At 37.7% G+C, this 20,318-nt stretch overlaps 1 protein-coding gene across 6 annotated transcripts in view; it reads left to right on the forward strand.

The window, feature by feature from the left end:
• Window positions 1–20,318, forward strand: part of LOC148673258 (ceramide transfer protein) — a 60,350-nt gene that overhangs the window by 21,853 nt on the left and 18,179 nt on the right. For all 6 annotated transcript variants that reach the window (XM_088629659.1, XM_088629660.1, XM_088629658.1 and 3 more), the window contains exons 4-6: window positions 17,475–17,582; window positions 17,863–18,001; window positions 19,238–19,321. In XM_088629659.1, coding sequence (XP_088485785.1) covers window positions 17,475–17,582; window positions 17,863–18,001; window positions 19,238–19,321 — 331 coding nt within the window. The remainder of the gene's footprint in view (window positions 1–17,474; window positions 17,583–17,862; window positions 18,002–19,237; window positions 19,322–20,318) is intronic.

Raw genomic sequence — 20,318 nt, forward strand, 5'->3', positions numbered from 1 at the left:
CAAGTCCAAAGAACAATTGTTGTTTTTTATGAACTATAGAACTTGTCATCGTAGAAAGTTATTTCAGAAATTGAAAGAGCAAGAAATGATGTCCTTGTGTCAAAGAATCGCCTAAATAAACCATGAGGTTCGGAGAAGGAGGTTTTGGTACAATACAGTGTCCTCATTTAGAAAAACATACGGCTGTTAATTTGGGTTTTAACATTAAATGGTTTTGGAATATTTTAATCTAAATGAGAGTTGGTGCTCTTACAGCTCCAGAACATTTGGTATTAAATCTGAAACATACAGCCTGACTTTTAAAATAAAAAGAGATCTTACAGGAAGGACGTGTTTTGATTGTAGATAACATAAGAAAGGATACTAACAAGGAGGCCTTTGGGTCCAACTAGCTCCTTGGTAGTTAGTAGCTAATTGATCCATGGGTCTCATCCAGCTGTCTCTTGGCTGTAGTCAGAGTATCGGCTTCAGCAACATGATTAACTAGTTTTTTCCGTACCCCCCACATCCCTTTGACTGAAGAAGTGCCTCTGTTTCTCAGTTTCAATGTACTTTCACAAATTTACTTTCAGAATAGGGGAAATGTACCGACGAAATAGATTTTTTGTTTTACACCTTGATATTGATTTTTTTACTGTAAACTTTCTATGAAAGTTAATTTCAGATTTGTTAATGAGTCTGTCTGAGATACTTCAGAGGATGTGGTGGCATGAATGTTTATTTCTTTTAAGTGAAACAGTTTAATATAACAGAAATATGATTTAACGTTAATTCTGGAAAGCAAGCACATTTCATAACTTCTACTGGAACGTGTTACTTTTTATAGTGGGTGATAGTGATCTGAAGTCATTCTTTTGACTCCAACCAGCACTCTGTCCTCCAACTAGCACTCTGTCCTGCAACCTGTAATTTTTTCAGTTTTTGCCTATAAAAAGGTGAATATTATTTCCTCTAATTGTGTCGGCACTTGAAAAGGCTATTTACTTCTACCACCTGGGAAATTATAGTGGTAAAATCTGTTAAATGCATTGCATTAAATATTTTATGCTTAAAGAGATAAAGGACAGCTTTATGCATTTTAGAAATGTGAAATTTAGGGTCAGAGTTAAAATCTGTGATGCTATTGCTGCTTGTATTACTTAATTTCTGACTTATTCTCAATAATTACAATATTTTGTAGCTGAAAACAGTAATGTAAATTACAATGGCATTTCAATTATACAAATGTACTAGAGGAAAGCATTAAATACGTTCATGAATCTGGACTGTGGCACAGTCTTTCCTTGATTTAGTAGTGACTGTTAACTCACAACCTTTCACACTGACCCCCTTTATTCTAAAGCAATATAGGGATTAAAGAACTTAATATCTTAACAATAATTAACAGGAGCTTTTAAACAAAGCTGCTTGCACCAACAGCACGACCAAAAATGCGGAGAATTTTCAGTTGCATGTCTGTTTTAACATCATACTAAACCTTTAACAGCTGTTGAATATCCAGCTCTTGAAGCCTTTGAAATGTAAAGGAAAATAGTAAAGTCTTTTGTTTTTAGTAACGTGAAAGACACAGGGTGCGGTTTTGTTATTGTAATTAAAATCACATGGGGTCATTCATTTTGATTTTTTTGTGTAGGTTGTCTTCCATGTATATACATACTTTTTAATCTAGTTTTTGTTTTTTACTTTGACTCACCCTACCTTTTATTCACAAGCATACTCTAATGCTTTATTCGTTGCTTACTTAGCATGTAATCTTTCCAGAAGACACTTGATCCGATTGGCATTAGGCACATTAGTCATCACAAAGTAAGTCATCAGTGTCCTGGCAATAACCACTTCCTAGTGGGATTTTACTGTAATGGCATGCTATCAGCAGCCAGTGGGGCACAGAACAACAGCTTGTAAAGTACTAGGTCAGCCCTTAGCTACGGAATGTGGTGGCAGAAACACAAATACTCCAGTAGAACTGGGAACAGAAGCAGCCGCACAGAAATAACCGTCTTTTTCATAATTAGGACAGCCCTTCTTGAGACCTAAGTAGGTTAAGATGACATGGACATATTACAGTGAAAACCATGTGTAATATTACACAATAGTGGGAAATAATGGTGTCATGTAGTGCCATTTCCATAATCTGGTGCTACAAGCATGGCCAAAATGACCCATTGATGCCCATCCTACATCCTTTCCTGTTGTCATAAACGTAATTCCAATAAATACTTAAAGAAGCCTTTCCATACTTGCGACCTGTCGTGACAGTAATGCAAATTTAAATAACAGATTTGAACTCTGTCCTCCAGATAAATATTAAACCATTGGGATTATTATTAACATACAAGGAAAATGTTTCAATATGCCAGCATTCAGGCACAAAGAAAAATGGGTTTTTATTCAAAAGGGATAAGACTTCAACTTATCAGAAAAAAATGCCAAACTCCTGAACATGATACCTTTTGGCCTATTTATAGAATTTCTTTTCAGACACTCTTCTTTCTCTTTCACCGGTACTGTATTGCTACTTGTTTTGTATTGTTTCAAAAGGTTTAACCAAGCTGACATGGGTCCTGAAAAAAAATGGATTGTTCTGTCTTAATATGTGTTTTTTCTGGTTAATATCCTGTGAAAAAGCCCACCCAGGTTAAGAATGGAAAAATAATACGGGACTCACTGGGAGTAAGGATGTTTACTCCTCATCCTTTTGTGCGAGTTAATGTGAACTGTAGGGAAGTCCTGTAGACCCCTCTTCCTTTGACAGCATTTCCCCTGCCCTTGCTCACATATTCTTTACTGACTCACTAATAACGCCTGTTGCACTCGGAGAATACATTTACTTTTACTTTTTTTACTTATTTTGTGAATATGCAAGTCTCCATAAACTGGCAAACAAATAATCTGATCTTAGTCGGGCTTTGAACAGCCATTCTCTAACTGTGCCCTAGATAAAAATAGGTATTCGCTATATTTCACTCATTTGTTTCAATGTTTATATCATGCAGTTTTCTGTTGGTAAAGGTATGTTACTGATTTGCTCATAACTTTTCTTCCAGACTGTGTTTTTGTTTGGGTTATATCCAAAATTGCCATTGCTGTGTGCACGTGCAGAGCAGTATTGTTAATGGAAAATATTTTAAAAGAAGTGACTTTTGGGAATTCAGAATGTAAGACCATTTGTTAAAACTGGCCCGGCTGGTACATATCATTCTGACAGACACCCACGCACACAGTTATTTCTTGTCCTCATTAGCTTTGATGATCATGTAGCTAAGATGCACTTTTTTCCTGTAAAATGTCTTCAACCGTATTGTATTTCATATCTTAAGGTCAAAATCTATAACTTGTTTCAAATATGCCGTTTTTAATAACTACCTTTCAGTAAACCCGTTCAAATGTAAAATGGACTAATCCGTTGAATTTCAGTCCAGGTGTGAAGGTTGCTGCTTTATTTGTCAGATACAAGAAAAGCGCCACACCCTAAGGAAGGCATGCATCTTATTTATATCTTGAGGTTGGGCAATCCCTTCCACTGATGTAGAGCAAGAATAGCAGAGATCTACTCTCATTCGCACTTGTACAAGTGCTTGGAAAGAATGAGTCACGCAGCACATTGCATCCATCACTGTATGAGCATTGAATCATGATCAGCGAAGCCTTCTCAGTGCTTTTCCAGGCCTTTCACGTCCTGGCAACAAGTACTTGATACCTGCAAAGGTTTATTTCAGGAAAAGCAATCTTGACCCCTGTGTCGGCACACCATTTTTAAGTATGACTTTTTGTTCTTAATTTTTTTTCCTATTAACATTTCCTATTCCTTAAACCATTTCCTCTGTGGATTTTCTGGATTTTATTTCTGTTTGTATATAAATCTGTCTCAGTATTATATACAAACAGAAATAACGATAGAAATATTATAGTATTTTCTATCGTGGTTTTGTGTAAGTTTATGATCCTTCAGGCTTTTCTCAGAGGGATGTGGTCACAGTTGTGAAATTTTGCACTTCATACTTCCGAGGTATGATTTACTTATAGCAAAAGGCTGCACATGGCAGGCTTTTTTCGTATGGTTAAGTTGCAGCATGTGAAAAGCAGTGTTTACAGTTCAGTACAAACCCCTAAAACTTTAAACTCACTCCCTCTGCTTGTTGCGAACTCTGAAAACTGCTATTGTACTGAGACGGGTTGCATCTGTGGGTGTCTTGTGAGTTTTCTCACTTCAGGAAATGTTGTCCTTTCCTTTTCAAAAGTGAGTCAACCAACGCCTTCAGCCTTGACCAGATACCAACAGAAGAATTCATTTGAAAGACCTTTTTACGAGTAATGCTGCTAGTGTTGCTTTTAAGTAAGATCAGGATTAAAGTGTCTTGTTCGAACTGTGAAATGAATGATTGATAAGGGAGAAATGTTTTTTTTTCGGAAAGTTGTTTCAGCTGGGTGCAGAAAATGAATCTGTGTACTTGCTCCATATACATATAGGTGAGCAACAAAAAATGTGCTTCTTTAAAACCGAGCTGTGAACTTCCACAAAATGACCACTTCCTGTGGTTAGATGATTCACAAAGCATTTGATAGGCCCAGTTTGTACATTAATGAGAAAGTTAAAACCACCCTTTTTTTAAATGGTTTAATCGATGGTGTTGAATGCATTATTCTTCAAAAGAAAGTCTGTTGATGTTGTAGGGACCTGCTTGTTTTGGTGATAAAGAGTATTTAAAGAAGAATACCGGGTGTGTAGGAAGCATGGCACTGTGTAAGTGCAGGCGGAGGGAAAAGGTGGATAAGGGCCCGAGGGTACTATGGGGCTTTGACCAGCAGTAACCTTTAGCTCAGTGTTGGAGAATAAAGCCCTCTTTTTTCCCCTTGTCGCCTTACTGTGGAAAATAACAATTTGCATTGCAGTTCACACATTGAATGTTTTTAAAAAACAAATTCAATGAACTTGCAGATGAAAATTCAACTTTTTTCTTTTAATGCAATAGCCATCGCGCTTCCAATTTCCTCTAATCGTGTCAGCACTTGAAAAGGCCATTTACTTCTACCACCTGGGAAATTATAGTGGTAAAATCTGTTAAATGCATTGCATAAAATATTGTATGCTTAAAGAGAAAAGGGACACCTTTATGCATTTTAGGTTATTCTTATTTTCAGAATGACCTATAAAGCATTTTGCTCAATTGCACAAATTTCTTATTTATTTCTGGCCTACAGCCCTAGCCCATTTTCTGATAGTTTAATAGAAAAGGGTTTCGTACACGGGGTATAGGCTTTCACGATTTTTCTTTAATTTTAATCAGAAAACATTGAACAAATAGCAAAATTAAACAAAATTTGAGGATATATGAATTCATGTGCATATTTCCACATGAATATGGGAATAAATTATCTAATGTAAGCCTTAAGGGCCCGTTTGAAATGTTTGTCTTTAAATTCGGTTGCCTCTTTATACTATATTTAGACGTTTTACATTTCAGTGTTTTTGTGACAGTAACTCACTTAAAATTAAATTTAATGGCGAGTACCGCAAATCTCCATAATTTGCACCGATGGACTAAAGTAAGACACGCAATGCATTACTGCCAATATTTGTTTTTCCACAGAATTTCACAGAAAATGGTAAATGCGGTAGAAACATCAAGACAGCTCCCATTAAAATGAGACTTACAGTAAATAAAGGGCTCCCTCTAGTGGGAGCCGCGTTTAGAGATTGGAATTTCCATATTGTATTGAAATGCGCAATGCCACAAGTTCATGAAAACTAGGGAAGCATTTCAGAGCAACAGAATCGCCAAAGACCCCTATTCAGTTATCTTATTATTAACTACTATATCCAGCTAGGCTATCCTAAATCCTGAACAGCATTGGTTAACGTGCACTCTCAGAGTTATAGAGCTCCCTGTTGGATCTTCTCTATCTTAAGCTGAGATATTGTCACTTTCCATTAAGTGGTAAATCCGTAAATGCCAAAATCAGTGTTACTGTGTGCAGTAAGCATGATTTCTACAGTGCAAATGTACAGGCGTGTACAGCTTAATGCACGAGTCTTAACACAGGGGCTTATTCAGTTCAGCGGAGTCTGGCATTCAGGAGAGACCTTCCTTACAACTTCATTTATGTGCTTTAAAGAGTGATGCAATGGCTGCATTCTGATACTATAGGTCAGTTTCCTGAAGTGCTTCCTCACATGAATAGTAGTTATTTTAAATGTGCAGTTAGAGTGGTTTACAGTAAACTATTTGCTGGTTCTAGCATAAGTGCTTCTTGGGTTTTTAGGAGTTTCTTCTTCCCCCTCCCCTGGTCTTTGTTCTTCAGCTAAGTAAACCACATTTATGGCTGGAATGAGCAGCAGTGAGTGAAGGGCGGGGCCAGTTACGTTTTCTGTCCTGGATGTTGGTTAAACTGTGTAAGTGCCTTCCAAGCATTGTCGTGACATACAGGTATCCACAGCTGTCAAGGACTGACATTGTACCGTCCTTGTAAGATTCCTTTTAAAACTGAAAGTAGCATGCCACCCTCTCTCTGTATTTCATCCTATTTCACAAATGCTGGTTCATTGTCAATGAACACTTGGAGCAAGAATGACTATCTTGTGATCCTATGGGTAGTGGAAAGACTATAATAAACACAGTATGTAGGTTTTTGAACAAAAGTAATAGAAAATCTATAATAGTCATATACAATTATTCTAAGATACAGTATGTAAGTTTTAATGTTGAGCAGTGTTGTTTCTTTTAGCCTTAATTAGGATTAAAGATGATTGCACAATGCGGTTTAAAGAAACATTGTTAGGATGGTTCATTATATATGCTTGCTCAAAGGACTTGGAGAGTCTTGATGGATTTAATCCGATGCTTTATTTCGTTGGATCAGTCAAGGTAGGAGTTGATCGGGAGCTTTTGAAGTGTTCTCTTTTACATTTACAGTAGTAATTGAAGGTTAACCCGCATGTAGTACTATGAATTGCATTGCTCTAAATGTGCAAAGTTTATAAAACTAGAGTAAGTCTTTAAGTTGGATAGACATTTCCATTGAGAGGCTTGTGCTTTCTGAAATTATGCCGTTCCATTTGTTTTTGCTTGATATTCGTATGCTAAAACATACTCATATTTCTATTACTACTGTTTATTTTAACAGATATTTATTTGCATTCAATTTGTTTGGTTTTTTTTACTTGCACGAGCCAGATGTCAGCAGGTAGATTTTTGTATTAGCTCACTCAGACCACGTCTTTTAAAAGATACGTTTTTTGGAACCTTTGCACATACAGTAGAATCCTGTCCTTGCTTTAGCATGTCGTCCAGTGTCTAATATGATTTGTGTACTTTTAGCAGATAAACTGTCAACACATATTTTGCTGTGAAAATTCGTATCACATACTGCCATGGGAAAGCGACGCCCGAGTTCCTAAAAATTCCTAAAAATGTTAACGTGTGATGGCACAATTTTTTTTTAATGCATCTAAACATTGTTATTGTTCAGGACCCACAGTAGACCCTTCTAAATACAAATGAATATTGCTCATAGGGTTAAACTGTCACAGAGTGGAGTTCATTAGTACAGTCATGTGCCGCAGCTGCTGTGTCCTCTACACCAGCATGTGGCGAAAACCATATAGGCCAGTCTCATTTTCCCTTAACTAGCATTTTGAAGTGGCTTTTTGTCTCAATGCAAATGTAATCTTTAAAAAGAATGCCTAGGTTGAGTTGGTCACGTACACAAAGTTTTTATTTGCTGCTTTCAAGTTGCTTGGATTATTGCACGTACAAAGCTTCTCTTTTTGTTGGTCACAGTGCGCAGACTGGTGTGTACATTGCGGAGTGTACTGAAAGTATGCAAGCTTTTCTCCTGAAGTGGGTTAATTCACAGGGTTTGTAAATCCTTCAAACACCAAGCAATTACACTCAACAGAGATCAGGACCTATTTAGAAAATAATAACATAATAACATCACTTTATTAACCCTTTACAATTTCTTGCATTAGGAATTATCTTTTCGCATACCCCAGCTTGCTCTCCATGAGACACACAGACACACAGACAGGGAGAGAGCCTGGGGTCAGAGCGCAGGGTCTGCCATTGTACAGCGCCCCTGGAGCAGTTGGGGTTAAGGGCCTTGCCCAGGAGCCCAATGGAGTAGGATTCCTCTGCCGTTTGTGGGATTTGTACCGGCAACCTTCCAGCCACAGGCGCAGATCATTAGCCACAGAGCCACTGCTCCGCCCAAAATAAGAGTTTTTACTTACTTCTCTTTTTCTGCTGGGCAGTGACTGTGCTTGTAGCAGATTCATAAGCATGGATATTTGAAAGTAATTTCAGTATCTTAAGAGGTGGAGTTGCTCTTATGTGAGAAGGATGATGTCATGAAATAACATTTGGATGGTATGATGTCAAAAATAATTATATGTAATTTTTTTGATATGTGCTTCTTCTAAGTATTCAATTAATAGTTGTGTATAGGGAAATAGTTCACAATTTTATCATGTGATTGAGCCTATTTAGTTCATCACTTGCTGCAAAAAGTTCAGTAGGATAACTTTGTCTGCCATGTGTAGTTCTTTATTTGACCACAAGATGGTCTTGCAATGAAGCAAGCGTGTTTTATAGTTCTTAAACAGTTTTCTGACTTAAAAAAATAGATTTTAATTTTAAATACCCAAACTTTGCTAGGCAGTGACGTGCTTGTGCTGGATGTATTTCCAAGAGTAGCTGCTGCACAGATGTCTGCATGGGTGTTCCCTTTTATAAATCCTGTTCATTTTTTCCAATACTCAGTGTCCCCAAATGGTCTGTTTTCTCTTTTTGTCTATGGAAATAGATAACGTTCTTTCCTTCTAAAGTTGTTTTGCTTGTGCAGCCTTTACACAACTTTTTTTTCCCCATTACAGTTTAAAAGAGCAACAACTTTCTGTTTACCAGACTCCTTGCAGTTTAATCAGCAATGGAATGATTTCAGAACTTTTAAACCACTAACACCAGATAAGAGCCAGTAAAGACAGAGCTGTCTACTTTTGTATACAGTTAAAAACCACAAACTTATGGTTTGCCTGTACTACAGTATAATGGTAACATTCCTACACTCAAATTTGAATATAATGAAGCTAGACTGCTGATCGCCATATCAGTCTTTTAGCTTCTTCTATCACTGCAGCAGGAGAACTGAAATTCTTTGGGGATATTATCCATTCTACAAGCAAACCTTTCTATGTGGCCCATTAAAGTCCACGCCTGAGGGATTTGAAGAGGCGCAGGTGTAATCTACACTAATCCTACTCATTAATGCAAGTTTTTATTTTTCAATTGCATCTCAACTGACCTACATAAATAGAATGTGATATAGGTGGACTGCAGTTTTGTAGGTCGCATATGTATAAACTTGGGCTTCTCTGGAATCAAATAGTAATTTTAGTATTAAACATTAATGATAACCTCATTACATTTCAGGTTAAATTTCTTAACTCCAACCAGTGTAGTAATACTGGTGGTTCAGCAAGCCCTTAGCTTTTGAAATACAAGGCCCGTTAAAAGTCTTCCTCTGCACGGAGCTGTCTATCTGCTCATTATAATCTTTACTTCTCATTGAGCTGGATTTATCAACATTGACATTCTTCACATTTCTCATTATTAGCTCATTTTAGACACCGAGGTCTCTTCTCTTTGCCTGGCATGGTCCCTCACTATCTGCTTTGGTTGCATTCTGAGGGCCAGCTATGAGTTTTGAAGTCTTAAAATTGTTTTCCACATCATTCTCTGACATCTTCTGAAATGTCAGTTTTATATGGTAAATTGCTCTGGCACTTCATAGAGATTTTCAAGAACACTTAGCACTTTTCATAATTTGCAGAGAAGGATGCTATTCATAACACTTTATTGTTATGGGGGTGCAGCCCACAATGTTGAAGCACTCCATAATCCACTGTTGCTGTAGCCCTGCCTTACCAAGCTATTCTGTAGCTGTTTAACTGTCAGGTTTGCATTCCCATTGCAGATGACCTAAATTCTTATAAATTAAAAGTGAGATCTATCCGCTTTAATAACTCATCTGATCAATAAATACATGGAGATAGCAGCACCTCTGATTGTTAGCGTATGTGAAACATACTCGTGGAATTGGACATAAAAGCTCTTTTGCTCATTTTATCCATAAAACATTGTCTTCTGTTTTCTGTCTGTGTGTACATCGTGATGTACTGTTGGCCTATAGTATTGGGTTAAAGTGATTCATACATTTACAAATAGTTCCAGTTCTTAGATTATCTTTGCCTGCAGAAATGCAAGCTATGTCATGTAGCATGTTCTGTTTGATTCCATGCGTAGCTTGCCCGTTCAACTAGAGATTTTCAATTGTATGTGATCTCCAAAAATTTACATTTTCCAGCTATGTAAGTAATGAACATGAATAAAACATTTACAAATATAATTTGACAGTATATACACCTTCTTCTTCTTCTTCTTTTTCACAGCCTTAGTCCCAGACTGTCCTGGGGTCAGGTGCTTCTCCATTTGTCTCTGTCGAGCACATCTTCCTCACTCACTTCACATACCTCCATATCTTTTCTCACACAATCTATCCATCTCTTTCTAGGCCTGCTTCTTCCTCTGTTACCTTCCACCTCAAATTCCATTACCCTCTTTGTTACTTCCTCAACATCCCTCCTCATGATATGTCCATACCACCGTAACCTCGCCTCTCGCATCTTCTCAACCACATCCACCACCCTACATCGTCTACGGACGTATATACACCCAGCAGTGATATTTGTTTAGGTTACTTTATACCACTTTTTAATGCTTCCAAGAAAGTTAACACCTCTGTGGTCGTAGTATAATTCTTGCTCAAAATACATTGTGCATTTCTAACTTCCTGGTTTAGATCTCTGTTAAAGCTAAAGGGTTAAGATGAAGCACATTTGACTTTGAAATGTGAAAAAAGAATTGTGTATGAAAATGGGTCCGAAAGTTCCTTGCTCAGTGGACATGAACAGTTTCATTTATTGCTTATTCTTTGACAATATTATAATTACACATATCCTCCTAAATAGAGGATAAATGTAGGGCCATTACCAAATACCAAATTTCTATAAAATCTGTAGGATTGGTGTTTCTTCCTCAGAAGGAATCAAGTTGTCAGTTTCATTTAAAACTTCACTTCACTATCCATCCAAGATATTCTGTACATAAGCAGCATGGTCAGGATTTGCTGATGACTGTGTGCCACACAAAGCTGCCATTATTATTGTATGCATTAGAATTGTATTATATTATTGTGTATAAATCCCATTCATTAATAGGGCTTTGAAGAAATGAAGTGTTAATGGATTTGCTAAGGATGAAAGCCTGAAGGAATCTACTGAGGTCAGGGCATAATTTGTCTAGCACAGAGGTGCATCAGATGCATTAGAAACATGTGACGAACTACCGTATACGGAAACGTATGACCCTGTGAACCATTTCATTCATGTTCTATGACATTGTTTCACCTTCATACTTAACCTATTGCAGTAACAACAATCGTCGTACAAACATATCCCTAAAAAAATCAAAAAGGGCTTATGAAACCCTGATTATATTTCTAAATGCTAAAATACATTTGGAAAATTAGCATCATAAAAAGCCAGGGAAATGTGAGGATGGAGGCTTCTGCTGTTGAGTAGCTGATGAATTATTCATGTGTTTTTTTTTCTGCTGTCGGACAGGATTGGTATTGCAAGATATGCAGTTTTTTGTTACTGGTGCAAGAAACCCATCTGAGGTATATACGGGCTGCGTGTGGTGCCGTCCGCTGCGGAGTGAGGGGTGGGGGAGGATTACTGCTAATTTGGTACTTTGAGCCTTCTCCGAGCCAGCTCTTTGTCATGGTAGTGCAGCACTGACCCACTTAAGCTCGGAGCCTGCAGCTGCGATTGATTGAAGAGAGAGGGATGAGAGGGAGCAGCGTGATCACACAGCAGTCTGCCGGTCCTGGGAATGCAGCATTTCCGAGGCTGGTCCTCACTCCCAGCTTTGTCACCAGCACTGCCTGAGAGACATAACACCTGCAGCCCACAGTACTGGACTGGGTACTATTTCATTAACAGCTTCCCTTTAAAAGTACTGTAATGGATCCCATGCTGAGATGCAAAGAGGTGGAGAAGGTGTTGCAGTGCAATAACAACGTCAGTTCATGAGTGTCGTAAGGCTGATACACCTTGTGCATGGACTTCGCGAGCTGTGGACAGGACATCTACAGACTCCGCATGGATAATCAGCATATACTTTTCCATAAGGCAGTAATGCGCTTCCTTTTATGTGGCAGAGACTGAGCTGTGCTTCGACTGTGGCTGCTTAATGTTAAAAGCTTCATCTTGGCCAGCTTGGATATGCTTACTTGGCTGATTTATAGTTTCACAGTGAGAAGAGGCTCTCATCCAACATTCACCTTACCTTACCTGGCTCATTCTTGAGAGGGTTGTCTGCAGGGAATGGTTAATGATGTTCCGCACCACAAGTGATAAATGCAGCAGTGATCTGCTCTGCTTTAGCTGTTGGAATGGTAGAATGGTGGGCTTAGCATGCTGCATGCTTTTGTTCCGACAGCTGGCTTGATGAGTTAAGAATATTGCGTGTTTTTTTGTTTTGTTTTGCAAGAAAAATTACATTCTCTATGGCTTCTGAAGACGATGAACGTTGCTATTCTGTGTCTTTTTTTATGGTTTGCCAATCATTACCATCTTTTAAATTTGTGGGGCTCAGCCTTTGTTCTTTTCGTAGTGAATTCAGAATGTTTTGCTGCTCTAAAGTCTTATTATTTGAGTGCATTCTTAATCCTAAATTATTTTCGAGAGGAACTCTCAATTACTTCTTCTGCTGTCATGTGCCATTTTTTGCTTTCTAGTATACTGCCTTTTTTTAGAACAGTTTCTCTGGTACTGCACATCATTTTAGTTAGACTTCCTTTTGGAGAGAACTGCAAATATAAATAAATACTGTCCTTTGTCTGAAGCTCTGAAAATGTCCTAGAAAGCCAAGCACTGCAGCTAGCCTTACTGTACCTGTGTGCTGATCTTTGCCAGGTAAAGGTCTACTTTCATATCACGGTTTTTCAGGTTTCTTTGAAACTTAGAAATTTAATTAGAATCTGATGTGGGTGGGAAGATTACTTTTCTGTTTTGTTTACGATAACTTGCTGCACAATGCTGTGCATCGCAAAATCCTAGATCTATTTCAGGATGCATACTAAGATTTTAGATTATAATTCATAATCTGGTTTAAAAGTTAACGGGGCTAGTTTACATTTTAGGCCATTTTTGTGCATCCAGGAATGGGTTTCACTTTGTATTGTTCGTTTATATGTTTTTTGGGGGGTAACAGTATTTAGTTCTGTTTGCTTGCAAGTAGCCCTTCTAGTCATTATGACATGATGAGGAATTACAGTATACTGTATCCTAGTCCCCTGTCCTCGACATGCTGAACCAGCGGTATTCCCATAGTGTTCAGATAGATTCACCGGTTCCACCAGACCATTATACCTATGCATCTTCTATTATTTTATTTAGGGATCCTTTGCAAGGACAGCTGAAATCTAACTTGTAAACAGCATTTTTTGTGGTCTTTCTGCACAAACTACTATAGCTCAAAATAAAGATAGGATTCATATAGGCTTAGCAGAATTTGTAGTTGAAGTACAAGAAACTACTGTAGTTATAGTTAAAATACAATTTTATTTATGAAAACCTTCCGAGAAACTCCTTACTGCACATGGGTGCAATCTGGTCCTCTGCTGACACCTCTCCAGTTTTTGTTTCAGCTGATGGTTGAAATTGTCTCCTTGATTGATTTAAAATACAGTTGTGGCTATTGATTCCTTAGGTTTAGAAAATCGGTTGGTGTGGGTGGGTGAGCATTATATCGTAGCGCATTCATTATGCAGTAGAGTGTAAGTGTCATGTAATTGTATATGAATTTCTCTGTGTAGTTGAGTAGTCAAATTGAGCAGATTTCCCCCCAATTTGTTATATCAGTGGTTATTTTATAAGGTCTGAATTGTAGTTTGTGTCCATGCATGTACTTTACATCCTTTTAAAAATAGTAGGTTTAATAGATCAAAAGTATGATTTATATTTTAGTTAGAACAAAAAAGTACAGTTTTGCATTCAGGCAGTTAGGGCTGTTAGTGGATATACATTATCACTGGGTGGAGCACAGTTTTCAAAAAATAATTTACACATTCTTAATTCTCAAAATTCCCAAAAAAATGGTCCCTTCATAACATTGTCACAGGTTGAGTTATAGAGAACTTTGGTGATGCGGTTGTGTTATTTCCACTTATCCAAGTATGACATTAAGAGTCAAAACAGGGATAATTACGAAAATGTGGTCTTTTCTGATGTCCAGAGGCATGTCCTCCATGCTTGGTAGTCTACAGCCCAACAGTTTGCTGTTTTGGAGTCGTAAACAGTAGACCGTTCAGGAGTACTATTTAATTATTCTTAGTTCAACAAATGATTTTCCCTGCAGATGTTCCAAGATTTTTGAAACTCGATTTTCTAGAAAACCTGCGGCACCCTTGCTCTAGACACTTGACACACCTCACCTGATTCATCACACACTGCAGTGGTCCATCAGACTTCAACACAAATATTTTCCTGGGTCCTGTTTGCTTTTACTGATCACTCTTAACAGAATTAAAAAAATTGAGCTCTGGCAAGATTGGGTTTACAATTCGCAGAAGAGTGTGGGACTGCAAGGATCTGCACCTGTGGCTGGAAGGTTGCTGGTTCAAATCCCACAGCTGGCAGAGGAATCCTACTCCGTTGGGCCCCTGAGCAAGGCCCTTAACCTCCACTGCTCCAGGGACGCCATATACATGGCTGACCCTGTGCTCTGATCCCAAGCTTCTCTCTCCCCATCTGTGCCTGTGTGGAGAGCAAGTTGGGGTATGTGAAAAGACAAATTCCTAATGCAAGAAATTGTACATGGCTAATAAAGTGATCTTATCTTAAGAATTGATGCATGGCTGTGTTAATGTATTAGGAAGTTGTCATGCCGAGTAAAGCTAGAACCATCCACTATAGCTAGGAAATCAGCAGAAACAAAGTAGTTAAAAGTTAGTTGAAATCAACAGGTACAATACTTGTTGTCAAAGAGTTAAAAACACTGAAAGCTGAAGCAGAAATGTAGTAGAGTGTGCAGAATGGCCGCTGCTTGGAGTTGTTTACTCAGACTCGAAAGAATTCTTGTTTCTATTTACTCAAGACAATACGGCGAAAAAAATGACTTTCGCATATTGCTCCTGCACTTGTGAAGAGCAGAGCTACCCTGTGCAGATGTGAACACTGGCATTTTGTTTGTAAGGAGGTTTTTAAAAGCCTGGTGTTCTGCTGAAGAAGGCTGTTGCACTGAGACACAGGCCTGCATTAAAACACAATAATGAAGCTCACTCTTCAGCACCACAGACTAATCCCTGTGGAGTGGTAAAAGGAGTCCTAAAGACATTTAACTCTAGTAGGTCATCTCTGTGTATTTATACAGGCACAGATTTGCCTGAAAGCTTTCTCTTGTATTTAGTGAGCTTAATCTGTATTCTCTTGTGCTGCAACTAGTGTAGTATTTTACCTAGCTTTTTGAAAGTAAACTTTTTAAAGCAGATCCTTTTTAGAGAACCAGTTCATATCATCCAGTTCCGTTGAATTGATTCAAAAGATTTGAGCATTTGATTTCCCGACTCATTTTAACGACTTGGAGACCTGAATCGCAGACTGAATCACAGTCTGATTCAGCAAACGCAACTGGATCATTAAACTGCTGAAATGGGTGAGTCGCTAAAACAAATGATTCCCTCAGTGACACGGGGCTGCTAAATCCTACCAAAGTAATTGCTGAAACAGGGCTTAGTCACTTGCAAAACAAATTCATAAATAGCAAGGTATATGTTAAATGAATTGTCTTGGCAGTTTTTTTTTAAATGTTAGGATGTGTACTTTGAGGAAAAACTCAGGTCCTAGTGAAAATCTATTATATAGACTGTGTAGTTAATGAGAACGTAGCCTTTTGACTTTGTGCAGCTGTATTTTTTTGGGTTGTTGGATGACGTAGCAAAATTGAATTTGTACATATACTGATGGGTTTGTCACAGTTATAGTGATTTATGCCATCCGTCATAAAATTTAGATAATATAACAGCGATGTGTAAACATCAATTTGTTTTTATTTATAATAACATAAGTTACCAAAGCATATTGCCATTGTACCTCTGTGCCTTATAGTCACTTAGAAGTCTTCCGTATGAAAACATTTCTAAATAAATTCATATTCTCATTGTTTCTGATGAGATGTTAAAACTTATTATAAAGTGTCGTGCTTCTACCTTATAAAATTCTATGACTGTTTATTTGGTATTTTGAAAGAATTTGACATTAGCTCGATGGGTGTTGAATACATGGGATATTAAAGGGTGCGGTCTTTAATAATTGACCTGCCTGGCATAGTTAAACTGTTCAAAGTGCACTGAAACCACAAACATCTTACTGTGATAACGTCTGCCCTCCCAATTTAAAATGCATGGTTTGCTCCTGCCTGCTTCAGAATTGCATTAGTTTGATTTGTCGATTTGAAGTTTTCTAAACTTGAATGTGTTCTTAAAGGTTGTTAATGTTTATCATTAAATGAACAAGTCAATTTAGTACAGAAGAGGGTTTTGTTTAGGTTTCCTCTTTTGTGTTGTGAATTTTGTTTTTAAGCCACTATTACCAGGTGCTTATAAGACTGGTGTCAGAGCTGTCCCTGAGAGTGCATTGTTCTTAGTTACAGTACATGGACAGAAACAATATGTTTGACAGTACAGATGGGTTTTCAATTTCTTTTCTGTCTGGAGGAGTCTTTTTAAATCTCCTGGTTTCGTTGTACCAGAAAATCTAGTGAGGCTGGGTGGAGACAGATTAATTTGCAGTTGGTTATATTCATCTGCATAAATTGTTACACACCTTGTCAGAACATAATTTCCCTTTTTCTCTTTCTGTGCTTGCTGTGATTTATTTTGTATTACATTGTTTTGTTTTCAAATGTTAGACAAAAAGCTCAAGTTTAAAAATAACATTTCAGAATAACTTAAACAAGCAAAACTGAAAAATCTCAAAAGCCGAACTGAAAGTCATCCAATCTATCTTGGCTTCTGGTGGAGCTCAGCAGCAGTATTATGATGACAAGAATTACAATTTTGAAAACTGAGGGGAAGAGATAAAACAATTTAACATTGGTTTAAGCTTGTTTCCATGGGTTTTATAAAAGACTACTGTAGCAGCAGCTTAGGAGTGCCAGAAGCAACATGACAAAAGTTGACCAAACTATGTTTGAAAAATGTGTGGGGAAAAAAACACTTCTTTCCCTCTATTATCCAGAGCACCTGACTGAATAAAAATCAACGGTGTGGTTCATAAATATGCTTTGTCAAACAGGATGGTGCCACAATGCGCAGAGTGGGGGCTCATTGTGTGTGTGTCCGATTTTCAGGCAGAATCCGGCTATGGCTCAGAGTCCAGTTTGCGCCGGCATGGCTCCATGTTGTCTCTCACATCCGCAGCAAGTGGTTACTCTGCCACTTCCACTTCGTCTTTCAAGGTAGGTTTGAAGTTTTAAACCCCTCTGCTCTACAACTGCAAGATTGTGCTGATTTTTCTTGCTGATGAATTTTGGTGTACAATATCCTGTCCCCAAAGCCGGATTTTTAAAAGATTTTGGTTGCAAATTCCTGGACCAGCCAAACAAAAGTAAAAATTCAGTATTTATTAATAATTCACGCCATATCTGTTTACGGGGGGTTATACTGTTTCGGCAATTTGAAATCTGGTTTATTAAATATCAGTTGATTTTTACTTGAGCTTCTGTTATTTTTTTCTAGAAAGGACACAGTTTACGTGAGAAACTTGCCGAGATGGAAACATTCCGGGATATTCTGTGCAGGCAGGTGGACACCCTTCAGAAATACTTTGATGCCTGTGCTGATGCTGTTTCCAAAGACGAACTCCAGAGGGACAAAGGTGTATATCTAACCAAGTGTTGTTTTTGTTTTGTTTTCCAGTTAGATTTCATGGTGTAAAATATATACAAAGTTTTGGTGTTTCCACACAACGCATAACTTTGAACAAAAATATATGTCATATTTTAAAATAGGGGTTTAAACAGGGAGCTGTGTCAGCATGCCTCGGCTGCAGAGGAACATTCATTCCATGCTGAAAGGTCAAGAAAAAACACTTTCTTTCAGCATTTACCAGCAAAGTTACCTTTCAGCATGGAATAAACCTTTACATTTCACAATGGAAGCAAAAGTATGATCACAGGAAAAACAAGGGACATTCAAGTGGACAGACACATTCTTACTATGGGTAGGTAAGACAGAACGAGGCCTTCTCGAAGTGACCGTTAAGGATGTACAGAATGCTGTCAAACAGGTTTGTGTGACAGTGTTAAGGATCAAACAGCTGAAAAGTGCTAAGGAGCATGTTCCTAGACAAATGGTTGTCAGCATTTCCCCTCCCATTCCCCTCCTATATATAAGTCCTTTGAAAGGCTCTAGAGAAATATAATTATTTATTAGATTTTTTTTTTAAATCATGTTCCACTTGACTTTCCCATTATATTTGAGATTGTTTTGGCTTGGTTTTTTATATTATAACTAGTATTTCATTGAACCATCTTTCTGCTAATGGATGGATATTTCGTATTGCAAACCAAAGTGTCAGGGAAGCGAGGTCAAAATCAATTTCTGTGCAGACATCCATTTTTCAAGCACTGCTTGGGGAATAGAAAGCTGCACCGTTATTGGTGCCATAGCGAATATTACAGAAAACATCAATTCAAAATCCCTGAACCTCTTGAGGTAGCTGAAAAAAAAATAGTATTATGAAATATTGAGTTTTCAGTTTTGAATTTCTGTGATTTTCAGCCTCCTCCTTTGTCCCAGGAATCCACAATTTGGATTTACCATGATCACTTTAATAGATGTAGCATACAGTATTTGTTCCTGGTAGTGCTTTTCAGTCCCCAGCACAGATAGTCTACTGATAAACTGAAAGAATCAAGTATTTCTTTTGTTATTCTTCTCGTAGTTTTTTTTCTTGAGAATCAGCTAGGCTTTTGTTTACCGCAGCTATGCACTACAGTATCCACGCTATGTTCACTTTGCACAGTCCTTATATTTGATGGCTGGTGTAAAGACGTCTGCTGTGTCTGCCACAGAGCCTTCTGACATGACTGACTGTACTTTTTCTTCTTAGTTGTGGAAGATGACGAAGATGACTTTCCTACGACTCGTCCTGATGGGGAATTTCTGCACAACAATAATGGCAGCAAAGAGAAATGTAAGTATTTTAAATCCCAGTTATTATACTAAGTCATCTTCTCAAGAAGCACATTTTTTTTAATTATGCAATTCTCATTTATTGATGCATGTGGTTCTGCCAGACATTTGAAATAAAATGTATTAAACTTTAAAAAAGCTAAAAAGGCTAATTAGGATTGCTATAATGAATATTGGCTGCGTTTTTTGTGGGGGTGATAGTTTTATTATTTCTTTAGATAGTGATGTCACAGGTTATAATTTGAAGGGTCATGTCCAAATGCGTCTGTCAATTGTTTTATTAAATGTTCTTTTTTGAAAATGTCAAATACATGAAACATCTGATATAAATTACATGCCGCTAGGGGAATTTATTCAGCAAACAACTCTACCTTTTAAAACGACATCTGTAAAATGGAGAAAGAAAAGTGTACCCTGTGGAGTGTGGCAAGGGAGAAAAGATGACAAATTGGGTCATAAGATAGAAACTGGCAGTGCAATGTGCAGAGTAATTGAAATTAGGTGTTTTAGAACAGAACAGGAACAAGGAAAAACTGGATTGATTCTCAGATATCACTGTCCACAGTAGATAGTTCAACATCAGGATTATTGATCACAACATTGTCTTTTATTTTTTAGTGTTTATTATTTAATGGGATTGCATTAATGAAGACTAACATTAATGAATGAATTTTTTAGGAGGTTGCCAATCAACCTTCCTGTGTTTCAGGCAAGAGGATCTGATTTGTATGGTAGTGCAGTGTTCTCTTAGATTTTTGGCTGCATATGTCATTCATGGTTAGTCAATTATAATGCCTTGCTTATGGGGGAGTTTTCCAAGGCATTTAACAGGCTACACTGTGGCCAGAATTTGGCTTCACATATGCTAGCTCAAATACTCTGCACAATACAAAATTCCTGTCCTGTAACTTTCCCTGTCTCCCTGCATCATTTAGAGTCGACTGCAGGGTTCTCCTGCTCTCGTATAAGACACTGAATGGTCCTGCTGCAGACTATTT

Source organism: Lepisosteus platostomus, chromosome 4 (genome assembly GCF_059453375.1).
Source record: "Lepisosteus platostomus isolate fLepPlt1 chromosome 4, fLepPlt1.hap1, whole genome shotgun sequence".
Classification (NCBI taxonomy): domain Eukaryota; kingdom Metazoa; phylum Chordata; class Actinopteri; order Semionotiformes; family Lepisosteidae; genus Lepisosteus; species Lepisosteus platostomus.